This window comes from Rhinolophus ferrumequinum, chromosome 26 (genome assembly GCF_004115265.2).
Source record: "Rhinolophus ferrumequinum isolate MPI-CBG mRhiFer1 chromosome 26, mRhiFer1_v1.p, whole genome shotgun sequence".
Taxonomy (NCBI): domain Eukaryota; kingdom Metazoa; phylum Chordata; class Mammalia; order Chiroptera; family Rhinolophidae; genus Rhinolophus; species Rhinolophus ferrumequinum.
Window position 1 is genome coordinate 13,959,838 of NC_046309.1, and position 18,080 is coordinate 13,977,917.

An 18,080-nucleotide genomic window follows, 5' to 3' on the forward strand; every position below is an offset into this window, starting at 1 on the left:
ATTGTTAGGCTCTCAAAAACAAACAAACGAAAAAAACCTTCCATTTGGTTACACAAAACATATTGATTGAATCCAAATTATTTTTCTACCTTTTCCTAATTTCAAGCGCTACAGGGCTATAGAACTAGTACGAACTCGAAGAACTCACTGTTCTCTGAGAAGCCAATGACAACCGACCTTACTGTTTTTTTCCAAGGCCCTGAGGACTTGGGCGATCCAGGGCAGCACCTGCAGGACATCCCCCAAGACACTACGTCCCCTTCTCCCCAACCCACAGCTGCCAGAGCAGAGAAGCCATAGGCAGAGTCCCAAGAGGCTGAGCCCCGCACTGAGCTGAACTCTCTGATGGCAGGTCGGAGCCATAGCGGAGCTCCCTCATGTCTCTGCCTCCAGATTCAAAGGACACCCTCCTTCCCCCAACTTTCAATAGAGGCCAAAACGGCTTTCCTTTACTGCCAAGAGAATACTAGGCAGTTCCAGAAGGACCGGGACTGGTGTGAGGACACATCCTCCACGTGCCTTGTGTGTGTGCAGGTAGGCCCCTGGGAGATGCAGGAGTCAGGATACAGGACAGGAGTCACACACTCGAAAGCCCTCAAGAACCACACAGGGAATGTTCCACACGCAGCAGCTGGGTAAAAGCGAACAGGAGCCATTCAGCTTATAGCCAAAAGGAAAACACACACCCCATCAGAAAGCATTCAGATTCAACTGCAGAAAAACAAACAGTGCCAGTCAAATAAAACACATCTGCAGCTGGATTCGGCAGGCAGGCCAGCTTCAGCTGCCAGTTTTTCCACGCTGACACATGCAACCGGCCCAACCAGTCATCTTACATCGTATTCCCCTGAGGGTGCCAAAGGGCTCATCACAGGGCCCAAGGCACCACCATGCGGACCTGCGCCCCTGGACCCGCCGGCCTCCCCGAGTCTTTGCCCAGGAACTGCAGCATAGTAAAACGAAGTTTACTGACTGAAGAATTCAATACTTACCACTTGAGCTTCCAGGAGTAGAATACTGAGAGGTATCAAGAAATTTTCGAGGAGTGGAAAGATTTGAAACATCAATCAAAGGAACAGGAGACGCATCTTTCACAAGGGAGCTGGAGGGAAAGAGTATTTGTTACTTAGCACTTTCTCCAAAACCAAATGAAGTCCTGCTACATGTGCATCCCTTATCACTTTCTTTTTGTCATACACCCTTTTTACATCGTGACTTCAAATACCCCCCAAGTAGATTTCCAGTAAAGTGGTGACTGTCACAGACAAAGTGTGTAACAATGTATTCTGAGGGTTCCAAGTACTTAAATTTTTATTGTCTTTTCATTTCCATGCAAGGTTTAAAAATCATGATGTAAGTATGTTCTGGATCCTCGGGATGACCACCTTATAACCAGATTATGCCACACAATTTCAATACCCCCTTTGTTTCTGTATTAAAATTAATTTATCAGCCAAAAAAAGATCAAATGACACCATATCATGATAACCAAATGAAGGTTTAACAGTAGTTAAGCCTAGTTTAACTTGTGTTGTTCAAGCTGGAGTTTTCTTACATATTCTGGGAGTTCACAACATTTAGTTTTCTTTAAAAGAGGTTCATAAATTTCATCAAGTTTAGAGTCACTACAATAAAAGATGACTGAAGGAATCTCAAACAGGCTAATTCAGATTTGATGACCCATTTCATCTTTTCCAAAAGGGCCTAGCTCGTCCTCTTAATGATTAACTTTAGAGTCTCCCAAATAAACACATTCATTTTAAATGATACAAAGGCTATCAAAACACAATTAAATTTTCAAGGTAACTCCTATTTATCGGCACCTGGTAGGTGAAAGAATGTAGGCACGCCAAAGCAAATAACACCTGTGCCCTATCCTCCAGAATCTGAATCATCGAATCACATTGCATCTACAACAGAAAAGCTTCTCTAAGTCAAGTCCAAAGGGGAGAGAGGTCAAAGCCATAGTTCCCACCACCTCCATGGTTCCCACCACCATGGAAGTGATTCGCAAAGTGGGGCAGGGGCGAGACCTTACCTGCAGGAAAGCTTTCTCCAAATGGCACGGGAGGCTGTGCGCAATTCTGAACACCCATCCCTCTCTCCATCTCCCTCCTACACGACTTTTTGGAACCAAAGTGCGAGCTATGTGGGTATTTTTAAGCTAGTGAAAATAAATGAATAAATAAACATGTTCTTTCAAAGAAGACTTTGGAAAAGAAACTTTATGTTAAAGGGTACAATTACCATTTAAGGTCTTTTTTTTAAATCAAGTCCTGGTAATGCGTGACCCATTGTCCTAGGCCACAAGGATAACTGTGACAGTTGTTAACTTCTCTCTTTTCGCTTAATACAGGGAAGAATGGAACCACTACTCACACAAGTCTCGAGCATCTGTTACGTGCTTGGCACTGTGCCAGAGCTGAGGATCCGAGTATGACTAAGGGATGCGCTGAGCCCAACTTAGCGTATTTCCAATCGTCACAATCACCTGCAGACTTATGAGAACCCTTGAGTGAAGTATGAGATATAAAAGTAACAGAAACCACACTTAACAAAGACTGAACTCAACTAGTTCCAGTAACTCTTTCCCTTCCACATAAAGCTATACCTTCCTATTTGCCTCAACTCTCTTAAGAAAACCCAGCGGCTTTCATATGTACTGGCTCATCACAATCGTTTTTCTGCATATAGTTTTTTTCAGATCAACACACAGGTCCATGGGATCATACATTAATCTTTTACATAACTATAGTCTTCTCATTTTTCTTCTCTATGGTCTCATTCTCTTTTACCTGCACTTGACTGGCAATTGGACAACCAGCTCTACCCACTCCCGACCCCTGGACACACACGTGTGCACAAGGAGCAGAGGAGAATCACTCAGGTTTACGGTGCTGCGACCAAGTATTAACAAAAAGTTCAATTTCAAATGATAGGAAAAATATATAATACATTTTATAAATATTTCCATAACAAAAGTAGAGGAGTTACTTTTAAAGCATTGGTAAATGAAGGTAGCGATTAGCAGGAAAATGCAGGTATGTAGTTGGAATACTGCCTGCCAAGCCTATAAATGAAACGGTACAGTTAGCACATATGTGCGTTCGCGGTGATGTGTATATGTGAGTATAATACACACTTCTATATACACAGGTGTGCACATGATTTACGTTACATTAAAACCTGTAATTATTTCTCTGTTTTAATCTAAAAATACATTTCAGTTAAATATAGGGTGATAAATGGCTTGCCACTTTAACTTTGAAAAACATAAGCTGCTGACTTTATTATCAGAGCCAGAAGGGCCTCCCAATTCCATCAATAAACTTTTAGAAAGTCAATTTACTGCAAAACTATTTTCATAGATTCGTCTCTCTAAAATTTTCCCTTGGGCTTCAATTTTCTACTTTGTGAACACTAACCCAAAGGCCAGTCATTCTGGAAATGACTTTTAGTTTTTCTCTTGTTCTTTTATGGAAGGATTTAATCTCCAGAGTTCAAGAGAAAGGGGGCACACCCACTTATTCAGTTACCACAGACATGAAGCCCGACAGAAAGACAGCTGCTATTATATAATAGAATATCGCATTGAACTAGTCTGTACCTCAGTTTCCACTTCAGAAAAGAGAAAAAAAAAAAAAGCTTGTTTTCACCATGCATCAGAGATAAAGTTCAGAAAGTATTAATTAATTAGTACCTTCAAAGGGCTTTGAATGTCTCGGGGAAGCATTTTTGAAAAGTGAACAGTCAAATCAAAATTAGATTATTCTTTTCAAGTTTCTAATTAATATGAATGATCTCAACTGCTTTATTTTGAAAGAAATACTGATAGGAGTTATTTTTCCTTTTAAATACATGATTCCAAATTTTTACTTTAAATCCATTCAGAATCATTCATAGCTGAGGGGACGACAGCTGATGGACATAACATCCTCCCTAGTATAAGACCACCGCCCACAACGACTCACTGTATATTGTGATTGAATGGGGTTTGCTACTAAATAACCACATGGTAGTGGACAGGAACAGTATGAAGCAAAGGAAACTACACCCCAAACAATGGCACCATACATATTACCGCCACAACCCCAAAGGCCTTCCGTCCATTAACCATCTATCCAGCTAGTAAGGAGCTACTTCCAAATGTGTTTGATTTCAGCATTTCCAGCAGGAAAAGATTGAGTATTTTTAAAAAGAAGAGTTAAAAGTACTAAATGCTTCTTAAACATTTGCTTTTTAATTAGAATTTATTTTTGTTCCTTCACTCAGTAATAAATATGTCCAACCACATCCAAAATTTACAGAGGCAGCTCATTTGGCTGATTTTATTGTCAGACTAAAACTTGACAGAGTAAGTTGAACTTATAGTTGTAAATCTAGTAACTAATATATTCACCCCTCTAACCCCAACAGCTGGCACAGTACCTGTCAAAGAGCAAGTGCTCGTAAAAGTTTGTTAAATCAAACTGAGCTAAGAAATATCTGTCAAACATAATACGCCCTTAGTACGAAACTTTAACTGAATAATGAAACAGGAATGGCTGGCATAATAATTTTCTATAGTTCTAAGATCTGCTGGAACATACAGAAAGAATAATGAATGATTCAGAGGGTATAAAAGTCACAAACAATCATGGTCTCAAATGATAGACCCAGACTGAAGACATACAACACAAAATAAAGTGAAGTTAAAATCCAAGCAAAGAAGGAAAAAGAGAGAAAGAATTGAAAGCTAAAAAAGAAAATGACATATGTTAAAACAAAAAAATTTGAAAGCCAAGTTAGGCAGCCAATCGTACAATGAAGTCAAGGGCACATTAACACACCCAGAGCCCAATATGGACACCAAAATCCACGGGTCTAAAATTTCCTCCCCTATGAACTAGGGTCCAAGAAAGCAAGGTCCATCACGTATTAACCCAGGATGCATGCAATAAGTAAAACGATTTACTATTTTTAAAATAACTTTTTATTGATTGTATCTGCTTATAAAATGTATTAAGGGTTCCTGTTTAAAAAAAAATACCAACAGAATAATCTATTAATATAATTTTGGTGTAATGCCTTCCAAAACATTTAACAGAAAGGAGTCTCTGTCTGTCCATCCATCTCTGCCCCCTACACACACACACACACACACACACACACACACACACACACACAAATGTACATGTGTTCTTCTTTCAACATTCTTTGGATCATCCTGTATAGAATTTTAAATCCTAGCATTTCCCTTCAACAGCAAACATTTTGCCACTTCATGAAAAATCATCCTCAAAAGCATCATCAATAATTGTACTGTTATTCCAGTAATAATACACGGTCATGATGAATACATTCATTGGACAGAGGGTTCGGAGTACGTCCTTCTTTCCTATTCCCCATCCCCCATTTCCATTTCCCAGAAGTAATTCCTCTTACCAGTGTTTCAGCATTACCCTTTCAGGAATTTTTATACACATATATTTATATCTATGTAGAAAGGATACATAGTTATCATTTCAATTCTTTTCAACTTCTAGTTCAAACATACTTGTTCTTCTTTATATATATGTGCCTTCATGTGACTTTTATTTTTTCCTGCAGTAGAAACTTGCTCTGGGGGGTCTGTGTATTTATTTTGTATACCAACAATGGGGACAATCTGTATTTGGAGATACTCTCCATTGTCTGGGTCAAAGCAAAAAAAGTAAGAGAATCCTACTCCCTGCTATAAAAGCTGAAGGAGGCCGGGCATGTTCCAGGCTCAACCAACAGGATGATTCCACCCAGGACTTTGAATCTTGAGAAGATAAAGGAAAGATTAAGGGACATTTAGGGATCCTGTACCTTGAGAGTCAAAAATCCAGCACTCGTAGGCATGATGCCAGTGGAGCAGCAACCCATCCAGACAGACACTTCCTGGGACGTGTCTGTGATGTGTGCCCAATGGCTTCTTCATCTCCCTGGGTCCCTTCTGGGCTTTCAAGCCTCATTATATAGACTTCCTTCCCTTAGATTCTGTGACCTACCTGGCAACTTTCCACTAAATCCCTTTCCTTGTTTCAGTTACCAGGACTGACTTTGAAAAGAAGTCTATGACTTCTGCTATTTGCAATCAAGAACACTGGCTAATACATCGGCCTTGGTATAAGAGAATATGTTTTAATTGCTCTGTCTTCTCTGGTGACTTTTCAATACAGAAATCTTTAAACACACATATCTAGGTTAGTATACACAAAATTAAATGAATTAAACATAATTTCCCTAATTATTAAAATCCAAAATAAAACAACTTCTGACTCATCTTTAAGCAAGAATTCAGCATTCCTTTCTATCTCCTGCCTATCCACATTTCCCAGCCTCTATGACCTTAACGTGGGGATATAAATCCCGTGCATTATTATAGTCTTTGACCAGAGGCCTTCTTTTTCAAAGAATACTTTTCAGCTAATATTTGTGATCGTGTAAAAATAGATGTGTCAGTTATTTATAGGTAAATTTACGTATTTAATGATGTGTAGTCCTCACAGTCGTTATAAACTAGCTACAAATTTATTGTTCTCAAATTGCAGAATTTGGTTTATATCTCAGAGTTCATCTTTGAGTATTCTTCTCACAAAAAGCACACTAGTGATTTATTCTTTGTAGCTAATTTATATCTGAGAACGTCTCTCTGCTGCCTGTGCATATCAGTGTCCACTTGGCTGGGTATAGAAATCTCTGGACCTAACTCTGCCCCATTCAATATTTAGTACACTTTGCTCTGCTATCTTCTGACATTCCGTGTTCCACAAATCCTGGTGAGCCTGATTTTTGCTCCTTTCTGTGTATCAGGACTAGGTCTAACTATATAAAACAGAAGACCCAAATAGCAGTGACCTGAGGAAAATACAGGTTTTCCTTCCCATTGTATAAAAGATGTAACCTATTCAGAGCTGTAATGGAGGCTCCATGGCATTAAAGACATTAAGACATGGCTTCCATCCTCAAGGTCCCCAGGTGTCCGAGATGGACTGATGGCACCAATCTATGTCCTACACAGGAAGTAAAGGAAGGCAAGTGAAGGATAAAAGAGTGGGTGTACCAATTTAGTCGGCATCTTTAAAGATTTTCCAATGAGACTCGATTCAGCAGCTTGCAAACAGAAATCTCACTAATCACATGTAACTATGGAGGAGGATGGAAAATTTAGGCCTTGGAACTGGGTACATGGCCACGAGCAGAATAAGGTTGTCATTAAAAATGAAGAAGGGGAGAAGATATGTTAAATGGACAAATAACTATCTCTGCCACAGCAGATAAATTTTCTTCCTGGTGCTTACAGAATTTGTTTTTGAAAAGCATAAAAGTTTTCCGATCATATCTAAGAGTAACTTTTCTCATTAACTGAATTCAATTGATTTGCAAACCAAGGTCTTTTTTTGTTTCTATTTGGGTAGGTTTCCTTTTTACACTATAATTATAGCTTCTGTTTCTCACTGTATTCATTTGCTAGGGCTGCCATAATAAAATACCACAATCTGCATGGCTTAAAGAACAGAAATTTATTTTCCCCCAGTTCTGAAGGCTGGAAATCCAAGATCCAGATGTTGGCAAGGCTGATTTCCTCTGGCTTTAGGTGGCCATCTCATCACTGTGTTTTCACATGGTCTTCGCTCTGGGCAAGTCTGTGTCCAAATTTCCTCTTCTTATATTGACACCAGTCATACTGAATTAGGGCCCATCCTAACGACCTCATTTTAACTTATTTACCTCTTAAAAGATCCTATCTCCAAATGTAGCCAGTCTGTGGCACTGGGAGTTTGGACTACAATATACAATTTGAGGGGGGGCACAATTCAGCCCACTACACTATCATTTTAGTGTTATTTTGTAGCACCTAAAATCATCGGATTGCTCTATTTTCTCCGTCTTTCATATCTATTATCTTTCTTTCATCATCCTGTCTTGTTCCTCTTCACGAGGAGCAAAGTGTTCCCTCCATATCACTGATTCAATTCTTCTCACCAATGCTTTACACAGAGACTTAATTTCCCTACTTTATTTTGGTTTTCCTTATATTTTGTTCATGTTCTATTTAGTTCTCTCTGTATCTCTTCCAATTCCATTCTGATTGTTCCCCATTAAGGTTTCATAGAAGCTACACACTGATTGCATACAACCACAAAATCCCAGTACCGTTCAACAACAACAAGCACATATATTGGTGGCTGGCTGATCCAGGCTCGGCAGATCAGCTGATCTTGAATTGATTCCACATGTCTCTCTCTCATCCATCTCTGGGACCAGTGCCATCATGGTGATGGCAGAGGCACAAGAGGGCATGCTTACGGGCACAAGCACATTTCAAGCCCCTCCGGTGTCACATGCTAACGATCAGCAAAACAAGAGCCCCAGAATCAAAGAGCAGGAAATACACTTCTCCCACTAAAGTGGAGGGAGGAGGAAAGATAACTTCGAATGATAATCTAATCTACTACACCATCTTGCATCTTTTGAGAAACCTATATTTAAGCCTCCTAAATTTTTCCTGTTTTTTTTTTTTTTATAAAATTTTTCGCAAATAAATGCTCTTCTCTCAAACCCCAAGGTAATGCTCGTTTTCCCTTATGCAATAGAGTATTTTCCCAGGACCCAGAGCGGCGATGTTTTTGTTTGCTTTTTTTGTTTGTTTCTTTTTAATCCTTGCATGGGAAGAAATCTATTCAGACCTGTTATTTACCAGACACTGTAGAAGGAATTTCCTCAGCATTGTGCCCACCTACCACTTTATTCTCTGTTAAAGTACTGACAGTTATTCTATTGAGATCCACTGTTGCAGTTAAGTCTCAGGTACATAACCTGTAGCTCAATTTGTGTGTCTGGCAGGAGTTTCTCTAGTGCCCAGCTGCAGAAAAGAGATAGAAACTCCTCTTTCTCTGTCAGGGCCTCTGACGAAACTGAAGCATCACCCACAAAAGTAGCAATTTTTGTCTGAACAGGATAGGGCTTTGAAGACTTTACTCCAGCATGTACTGCTCCCATTGTTCTTCTTGCCCATAGCTGGATGAAAAAGTATGAAGATGTGTATTTCGGTACATACTGCTAAACTGCCCTCTGAAAAGATCATACATTATTTTAAAGGAGCTCTCTGATACATCCCAATAATACCAATGTTCTACTATCTTAACTGCCTGAAAATCTGGTATTATTTCCTACCAGGTCTACACTAACCTAATGAATTTCTGGAGTCCACCCAGACCCTTAAATATAGGGCTATACTACAATCAGCCCAGGAATGAAAAGAAAATGTTCTCTCTGAACCTCTCCTGAACTATTCCAGGAAGAAGATTTTCTAAAGATGAACAGAGCCCTAGCAACAAAGAATCTTATAACTGCAATTCATACCAATGTATGTCTTAACTAGGTTGACTTCACTATCCAATTTAAGGATTTTTTCTCTTCCTTCTGAGATATACCAGAGGATCTCTGATCCAGTATATGAAAGGCCCACAGTAAATGTTTCTTATGTATCTTTACATAAAAGGACCATAATAAATGTGCAATAAATGTGGAATGAATAAACTTTGAATGTCAGCCTCTCAGAATATGCTCAGTATTTGCTGTTATAAAAACCATCTTATAATTTCAAAGGCAGTATGTTAATAAGAGAAGTAAAATAACCTACAACAATATTCTGGGAAACAAATAACAGCCCTTAAAATTCTACAACACCACAAAACACTGTAGCAAAGGGCCTCTTTCACCAACCTCATTCTCCCTTTTTCCTTGTTACGCTGCACAATGCGGCTCGTCGATTTGATGTACAGGTGCCGGTGCAATTCATCTATGAGAACCAAGTGGAGGTTCATCTTCTTGCTGTGAAGCTCCAGCCTAAGGTCACTCAGTCCTTCCACCTGGAGCAAGGGGCCCTCCAAAGACTCAACTGCTGACACCTAAGACAGAGGAAAAAACAATTAGGTACAACTAAATAATCTAGCAATATTATAAAGATGAAACTATTTTTTAAAAGACACAGTCAAAAGAGAGTTTATGAAAATGTTACAAGCATACATCACACTTTGTAGAGTACAGCAGTCCCCCTTACCCAAGGTTTTGTATACGGCAGTTTCCGTTACCTGCAGTCAACCAAAGATATTAAATGAAAAAATCTCACAAATAAACAATTCAAAAGTTGTAAACTGTACGTTGTTCTTAGTGTGATGAAACCTCACACCATCCAGCTCCATACAACCCAGGACGTGAATCATCCCTTGTCCAACGTCTCCATGCTGTATATGCTTCCTGCCTATTAGTCACTTTGTAGCCGTCTCTGTTATCAGATCCCCTGTCATTGTATCACAAGTACTTGTGTTCAAGTGACCCTTATTTTACTTAATGTCCCCAAAGTGCAAGAGTAGTGATGTTGGCAATTTGGATATGTCAAACAGAAGCTGTAAAGTGCTTTCTTTAAGTGGAAAGGTAAAAGTTCTCAACCTAAATAGGAAAAAAAATCATATGGTGAGATTGCTAAAATCTACGGTAAGAACAAATCTTCTATCCATGAAATTGCCTAATTTATAAGTTAAACTTTACAACAGGCATGTATCTATAGGCAGAAACATAGCACATAGAGGGTTCGGTACTATCTGCAGTTTTAGGCACCCATTGGGGATCTTGAAACACATGCCCTACGAATAAGCGGGGACTCTTGCATAATGTGGATAGGCCTACTTCTGCCTTTGAAGGGTTTAACATCTAAGATAATGCTGAAGAAAACAATGAATAAAGACAAACGTGAGGCAGCTAAAGTACCAAAACAAAGCCTTACATACAAGTTTATTCCCACACACCTTGCCTCTCAATGGACACAAGTAAAATGACCTCCCCAATGAAATGATTGTATCATACATATTCTCACAAGAACTCTATATACTAATGGTTTCAATCAGCTTTCCAAGTTAGCCTTTTAAGACTAAAGCTAAATAAAAGCACACTACATGTTAGTAATTACTTCTCATCATGATCAGAAATCAGAGCTTGGTTAGCCTCAGTCTCCGTGTGCATCTACACACAGTCAGTCTCGGACTCCCTCTTTCTCATATATATACACACACACAGAGGTCGACAGAATTTTTACACGAATGCTACTAGTGGACAAAATCAGTCATCACCTCCCCTTGGCCTAACCCAGCTGGACAGAAGAAATGGGAACTGAACAGTGACTAGAAAATAAACGATGGAGGAGGAGATACTCCTGGTATAAAGTGCAATTTGGGAGATTTTAAGACAAAATGGATTGGATGAATAAAAACGGTGTAGGAGTGCCCCCAACAAATGGAGAAAACGAGGGACTCGAGGAATCTGGGGCGACTCATCTTAAAACCAAAGTGGTAACTGTAAAGGAAAGGAAACCAGCATGTATGCTACGACCCCATTTATGCATGTATACAGAGGGTGCCAAAAAATGTATACACATTTTAAGAAAGAAAAAAACTATTAAAATCACACTGATGGTAACCACTCGGAGCACCTCCTGTAATGGCAGAAGTCAAACGTGATTTGTGTTCATCTTTTCTTATCGATATATATTGAGTATTACAATTTTAATAGTTGTTTTCCTTTCTTAAAATATGTATACATTTTTTGTCACCCTCTGTATAAAATTATGTCTTTAAGTATAAAGATCTTGTATACTTAAAAAACAAAAAACTTAAAGTGAAGAGTCTATTCCAGGTACTATTCCTTGGGAGAAAAGGGGGTGGGGAGGTAGAGAAACATCAGGAATGCCAAAATCACAACAACAGAGAAGAGATGACGGCAAGCTGAACGCAGAGGGAAAAGCGCACCACCACGCTCCCTTAAAGGATTAACGTGCTATGACTATTACCTGCTTCAGTTATACTTCTAAATATTTCTAATATGTACACATAGAGGCAATAACTAATAATTCTTCAATGTAATTATATATATAAACATGCTCCTAAAAAATAAAGCATTTATACAAAACCAACAGACAATGAAAGCCGTGAAACATACCGGTGATAAGTGTTGATCACAGATCTGTATCAACATACACAGTCACTGAGGAGCTAGTGGACAGTGAACATGAAAAGCTTGGCAGCTGCCAAATGCAACCTGGCCTGAGATGGGGACGAAAATGCAACAGCTTCCTCACAAACACATCACGTGTTCTGTGATGGGCTATAATCAAATGTCAGGAGCAAATAAGTTTCCTTAAGTTAACCAAGAAAGAATCGAGGATTGAGAGTGACGAGCGCTGGGCCCGCTCTGCCCTCTGAAGCCTGCCAGTTCATTTTCACGCTGCCCCTGCTCCAAGCGCCCCTGGGCCTTGTGCAAGCTGCCAGCTATTCCAAATGGAAAGGCAGCCTCATGAAATGACCAAAGTGTCCCCAAGGAGGAACAACAACAACAAATTCATTTACACTTATGCTCTAAAATGGATTTTAACTTGGGTCGCTAGCAGAGAAAAGAGGATGCATTAACCTTTAGTGACATCGAGATCTAGAAAATGAAAAATAATTTGGTAAACCACTGGCCCATCATGTAGCCCTATCCCTTAAGGTAATTAAATCCAGCTGAGATGTTTAAGCTGAAAAACCACCCACGGCACAGCCACACTTGGTTTGTTTGTAGGAATTTGCATGAATATTTTTAACGCAAGCAGCTCATGTTCCAAAAACAAAATTATATGGCAATGTCAAGTTTCAAAGCCACTTAATTATATATATATTTAATATAGGTAAAGCACTTAGCACGGTACCTGGCAGAGACTGAGTGCTCGCTGAAATTGTTTTTAAGAGAGCCTATTTATTCTGTGGATAAATAAGTCTCAGAAGGTGGTTTCAACATTTTCAATAAAGTGTTATTTCCTTCATAGACCCATTTTAAGCATGTAGATGACAAACTTTCAGAGTATGTTCTTGTGACCCAAAACACAAGCACAATTAACACGCATACACACACACACACACACACACACACACACACACACACAATCAAGAGTAGTCTTAGAATTTCAAAGATTTGAAAACCTTACCACAAAGACAACAGAGACTAGACAATAGTCTCTTACTTCTATACGAAAATACAGTGCTTTATCTTCTGGCCCTCACTTATTAAAAGTATTTACAAAGCTGTAATTATAGAAGCTAGACAAGGTCACTGTCTTTCCCTAATCTAACCTTACTAAGTGGTACTCAAACCAATTTAAAGAAACTAGTTGTCAGTACAACCTTTGATCTCTTGAGCGTCAATTTAGAAACCTGGCATTTATCTTTGCTGGTTTTAAGTAGCCTGTACCGTAAAGTTTACACAGAATGAAAAACTTGGTGAGGCAGCGGTCAACCCAGCAACCATCACTGATGGCCAATTCTGTTGCACTGTGGGGTCTGGTTTCCAGGCACTCACTAACAACTAAGGCTTCACTAGGAGAGAAGTCCATCTACATTTAGAAATGGGCATAACTAGTAATAAAAGTACAACTAAAGAGACTTTTTTAATGTAGGAGAAATGGTTGTTTTATCAATTATTTCACTGTCTTCTAAACTTAATGACTACAGAGCACTTAACACACTGATGAAACATCAACTTCTGTTCAAGCGACGCAGTTGGATCCAAGTAGACAGCAACAAAATGGTCTCACAGGTGAGTGGCTAGGAGAAATTATCAAAACTGGGTTCATATATGTGACACACAACACTGAATAATGTCACAAAAATGTATTAAAATTATAGGGCAAGACGTAGCAGATGAAGATCAAATGGACAATATCCCGGTAACAGTTCATTGGTAAATGCTCTCTATACGTCAACTCTCAAATAAAATATCATTCATTCTTGCCCCAAATGGTCTCTTCTTTCACCTCCTGGAGTTCTCAGATACACCACACTATTTCTCGTGGCAGATGACTACATAATGAGCCAACTAAACGTATATGGAATCTTTTTGACACATATTTTCCAAAATAATTTTGAGGAGAAAAAGATACTAATAGTAGGGAATTTTTTCACCAAACACCAATTATTATCTAACAGAATATTGGTGTTCAACTCAACACAGTTGGAAACTGCTCATGTAGACAACAGAAATCTGTTTTGTTGTTGAAAACAACTATTCCATTTAGGATTATGAAAATAAGCATACATTTAGAAATCATGCTAACACATGATATTGAACAGGACAGCATGTTTTGCTATTAGAAACCTACCCATTAAGAAAACAGAAATTCCAAAAACTATTGCCACAACTCAAAAAAAAGGTCAAAGGTACTGTTAAAATGTACACAATCAAGAATCGTCTGGTATTTCAAAAAATTCTACCTCGAGATGAGACTTAAGTCTACAACAAAATAAATCTTTGTAATTAGGAATGATAGTACCCATAAATTTTCTTCCCCAAATTTCTATTTCTCAATTTCATTTTAGTTTAAATTAGGAAATTATTATTTCATAGTTAAGTGTTTATCTTCTGCCAGTCTTACTTAAGCTGATTAGGTAAAAATATCTAGTTTGGGGCTTTAATATAAATAAATGAAAACGTTCTGGAGAAACACCTAAGTTGGCCATTCTCAACAACTGTTTCATTGAAGAAAATGCTACGAAGGAAACTACTGGTCTTTTTTATTTTTTAGTTGGGGGAGGTGAGATACATAAAGGTAAATGACATTAGTAACTGTTTCTAAATAGAAGATTCAAGCCAAAAACAGAAGACTCTTAAGTATAAACAACAACAAAAAAAACCAACCTGATAAATTAGCCATCTGCTAGCTAATGAAAATGCTTATTTTGGCAACAATATTCCCTAAGAAAGCAAATGTTTGCCGTTGTGAACTCCAAAACAAACATTTCCTTCAGGACTCTGATAATTCCACAATGTTTTATCACTTCTCAATAGGTCAGTTTGTCTCCTTTAAGGAACCATTTTTCTAGTAAGAGGACATAAACATTCTGAAAATGTTGCCTAGGCCCAACTTACAGAAGCAATTAAAAGATATGAAATTAGACTATTCCAGAGAATTGATACCGTCTCCTTACACACACACTCACACACACACGTATATATACACACGTGTGTGTGTATATGACACACATATATGACATTATATGTATCACTATATGCATACATATACATATGTGTTTGTGTGAACACACACACACACAGAAGATGCCAAAAAAATGTATACACATTTTAAGAAAGGAAAAAACTGTATTCAAACTGTAACAACCAATATAAACTGATAACAAAAGATGAATACAAGTTATGTGTATACATTTTTTTGGTACCCCGGGGATATATGATATGAGGAAAACAAACTTTTAAAACGGTGTAACTAAATAAGAACACCAAAAATCTCTGTCCACAAACAACAAAGAAACAATGCTGGGAACCCAGAAGAGGAAGACGTTTTCGGCTCCAGCAGGCTCAGCTCCGCCAATGACTGGAGGCCTCAGGGCTATTGACAGTTGGGTGTTTAAGACAGACTTCCCCAGAAAGCCACAGCAGCAAGCAGACAAGGCCAAGTGCCTGGAGCAAGGACTCTTCTCCACCCTCCCTCTCTCCTCAGCCAGTAGCTAATCAACAGTGATCAAATCAAGCAATCAAAAATGGCCCTTCTTAAAATCAGCGTGCTAACATAATATTGATCCGACCCGTTCGGGGGACCCCTTCTCCCTCAGGAAACCCAATACCTATAATGCAGACTCAGCATGCTCTCACCATGAAAAACAGGATGCTGTCTACCTCCATTCTCCCTTCATTACGGCCAGGGTTATTGCGTGTTTTTATTTAATAAACCTTCATCAGCTCAAATGAAGGGTTGTTATTAGTTGAGCTAACAGCCAAATGATAATGCTCGGGAGAGATATCAGTGCTTGTTGGTGCATTAACAAAGAGAGGAGAAGGGTTGAGGTCAAGCACGTGTCAATGTAAATGAGGCGATATTAGGTACTAACGGCTTAATGCAATAGACTGCCTGGGAGATAATGGAATTTTCAGGATAAAGCAAATGAGATGAAGTTATTGATAAGTGAGTGAAGGGAAGAGGGCTATAAGATAAAGCCCTGTCAAAGAAAAGGCCTTTTACTTGTGAATTTCATCTTCAAAGTATATCTCCAAATCTATCTTAGAAAACAAAACTCAAAAGAGATCAAATGTGACTTCTAGCTTCCTGAGAGATATCCTATTCCTGCTGTGAAACCCAGACTCGTTCTAAAAGCGTACTGTTTTATTAAGTTTTTCTTAAGCTTTCTTTGGAGTTCCCCCCCTTATTTTTGTTTTCATTTTGTTTCATTTTTTTCTTAAACATCAGGACACATTCTACCACAAATAATTCCCATATTCTATTAAAGCAAAAACCTTTTTTTCCTCTTGTAAAGCAGAGAGGGGAAGCCAGATCTTCTAAGATATTCCATCAGCCCAAGCCCCACAGAATGACAGTATCTGAGAAATAACAGAATTTTCTATTGTGAGAGAACTTTAAAGGTTGTCATGACTGGAGCCCTGCCCCAATTTTACAGGTGGAAAAAAGAAAAAGGAAGGCCCAGAAGTGCACTTTTTCTCCTTAACCTTTATTTTTCTTCCAAATTATCAAAGTAATATATGCTCAGTCTAGAAAACTTAAAAACACAAAGGAAAAAGATGATCCATATTCTCAATCATCAAATAAAATACTTTAAACTTCTTCAAATCATTTGCCATACAAAATTTTTACAAAAATACTGTTATTTTTAAATATGCTTTTTTCACTTGGCAATATGTTGGGAACGTCTGCCATCACTAAATATATGATTTTTAGTATTTTCATACCGTGTTTCCCCAAAAAGAAGACCTAGCTGGACCAGTAGCTCTAATGAGTCTTTTGGAGAAAAATTAATATAAGACCTAGTCTTATTTTACTATAAGACCAGGTATAGTATAATATAATATAATGTAATATAATAGAATGTAATGTAATAGAATAGAATAGAATACTGGGTTTTTTACTATAAGACCAGGTATAATATAATATAATATGCTTTTTGCTCCAAAAGACACATTAGAGCTGATTGTCCGTCCGGCTAGATCTTATTTTCGGGGAAACACGGTACTAGTCTATGATATCATTCCACAAATGACCGAAACCAATTCTCTATACTGAAGTAATTGCTAATTATTTTTACTTCCTTAAATCTTACTGTGATAGTTATCTTGTATACGTAGTTTTGAACACATAACAATTAAAAGTCTTAATTCTTTCCTTAATACAACATTCGAGAAGCAGAATTCCAAGTCCTAAGTTATGTATATATTTAGGACTTCTGATGCATGACATCAAACTAAGAACCATATTTGTTCTAAATGGACTTAAAATAGACCTGTCCACAATTACTTTCCTGATTAAATTAAACTAGACCCAACACCTTATGAGAAAGAGAAGACTCACAATTGCTTATGGAAAAAGCTCCCTTCAATTCTCAGTTCCCATCAGTGCTCCATAAAGAGCTTTAAAAACCTAGGTTTCAAAATACAAGAAACCACTAGGAAAGATATTCTCATTTAACAAGTGTCCCAAAGTCACTTACATTTGTCATCTTGTTATTCTGGGACAAGAAAAAGTTACAGAACAACTCTCCTCTTAAAGAGTTGGCAAAGGACGTGTCTGAGAAGCACTTCAGACTCACACTTAAATCAACACAATTCACCCACACTGCAAGAGCCCCAAATCCATCAGAAACGCTCAGCACTTATACACAGCTCTTTAGTAACATGAGCTATTAAAATCCCACAAAAGAATGTGAGAGGGATATGGCTTTTTTTTTTTTTTTTTTTTTTTTTTTTTAAGAACTAGGCAACCACAAGTAATTAGTACTGGGATGAATCTCATAGAAAACCTACTTCTTTTACAAGCTCCTCCTATCTGGTCAAGCCAAGCAAAAGCTCAGGCCATCATCAAGTTGACAGAGAGGCCTCCCATGAACAACACGTATTGTCATCCAGGGCAATTCACACATATCTAGAATCCTCATCTGGCCACAGACTGAGCAGTCAAAACCCTGCTCAAGCAAGTCCATTGTGAGGCTGAAGCCAGAATATGATGGAGGGTGTCAGCAAAAGAC

General features: G+C 38.3%; 1 protein-coding gene across 2 annotated transcripts in view; it reads right to left on the reverse strand.

Moving 5' to 3' along the window:
• Window positions 1-18,080, reverse strand: part of EXOC4 (exocyst complex component 4) — a 634,133-nt gene that overhangs the window by 577,553 nt on the left and 38,500 nt on the right. For both annotated transcript variants that reach the window (XM_033099157.1, XM_033099158.1), the window contains exons 4-5: window positions 9,736-9,920; window positions 993-1,102 (exon numbers count right to left, since the gene is read on the reverse strand). In XM_033099157.1, the coding sequence (XP_032955048.1) occupies window positions 993-1,102; window positions 9,736-9,920 (295 nt within the window). The remainder of the gene's footprint in view (window positions 1-992; window positions 1,103-9,735; window positions 9,921-18,080) is intronic.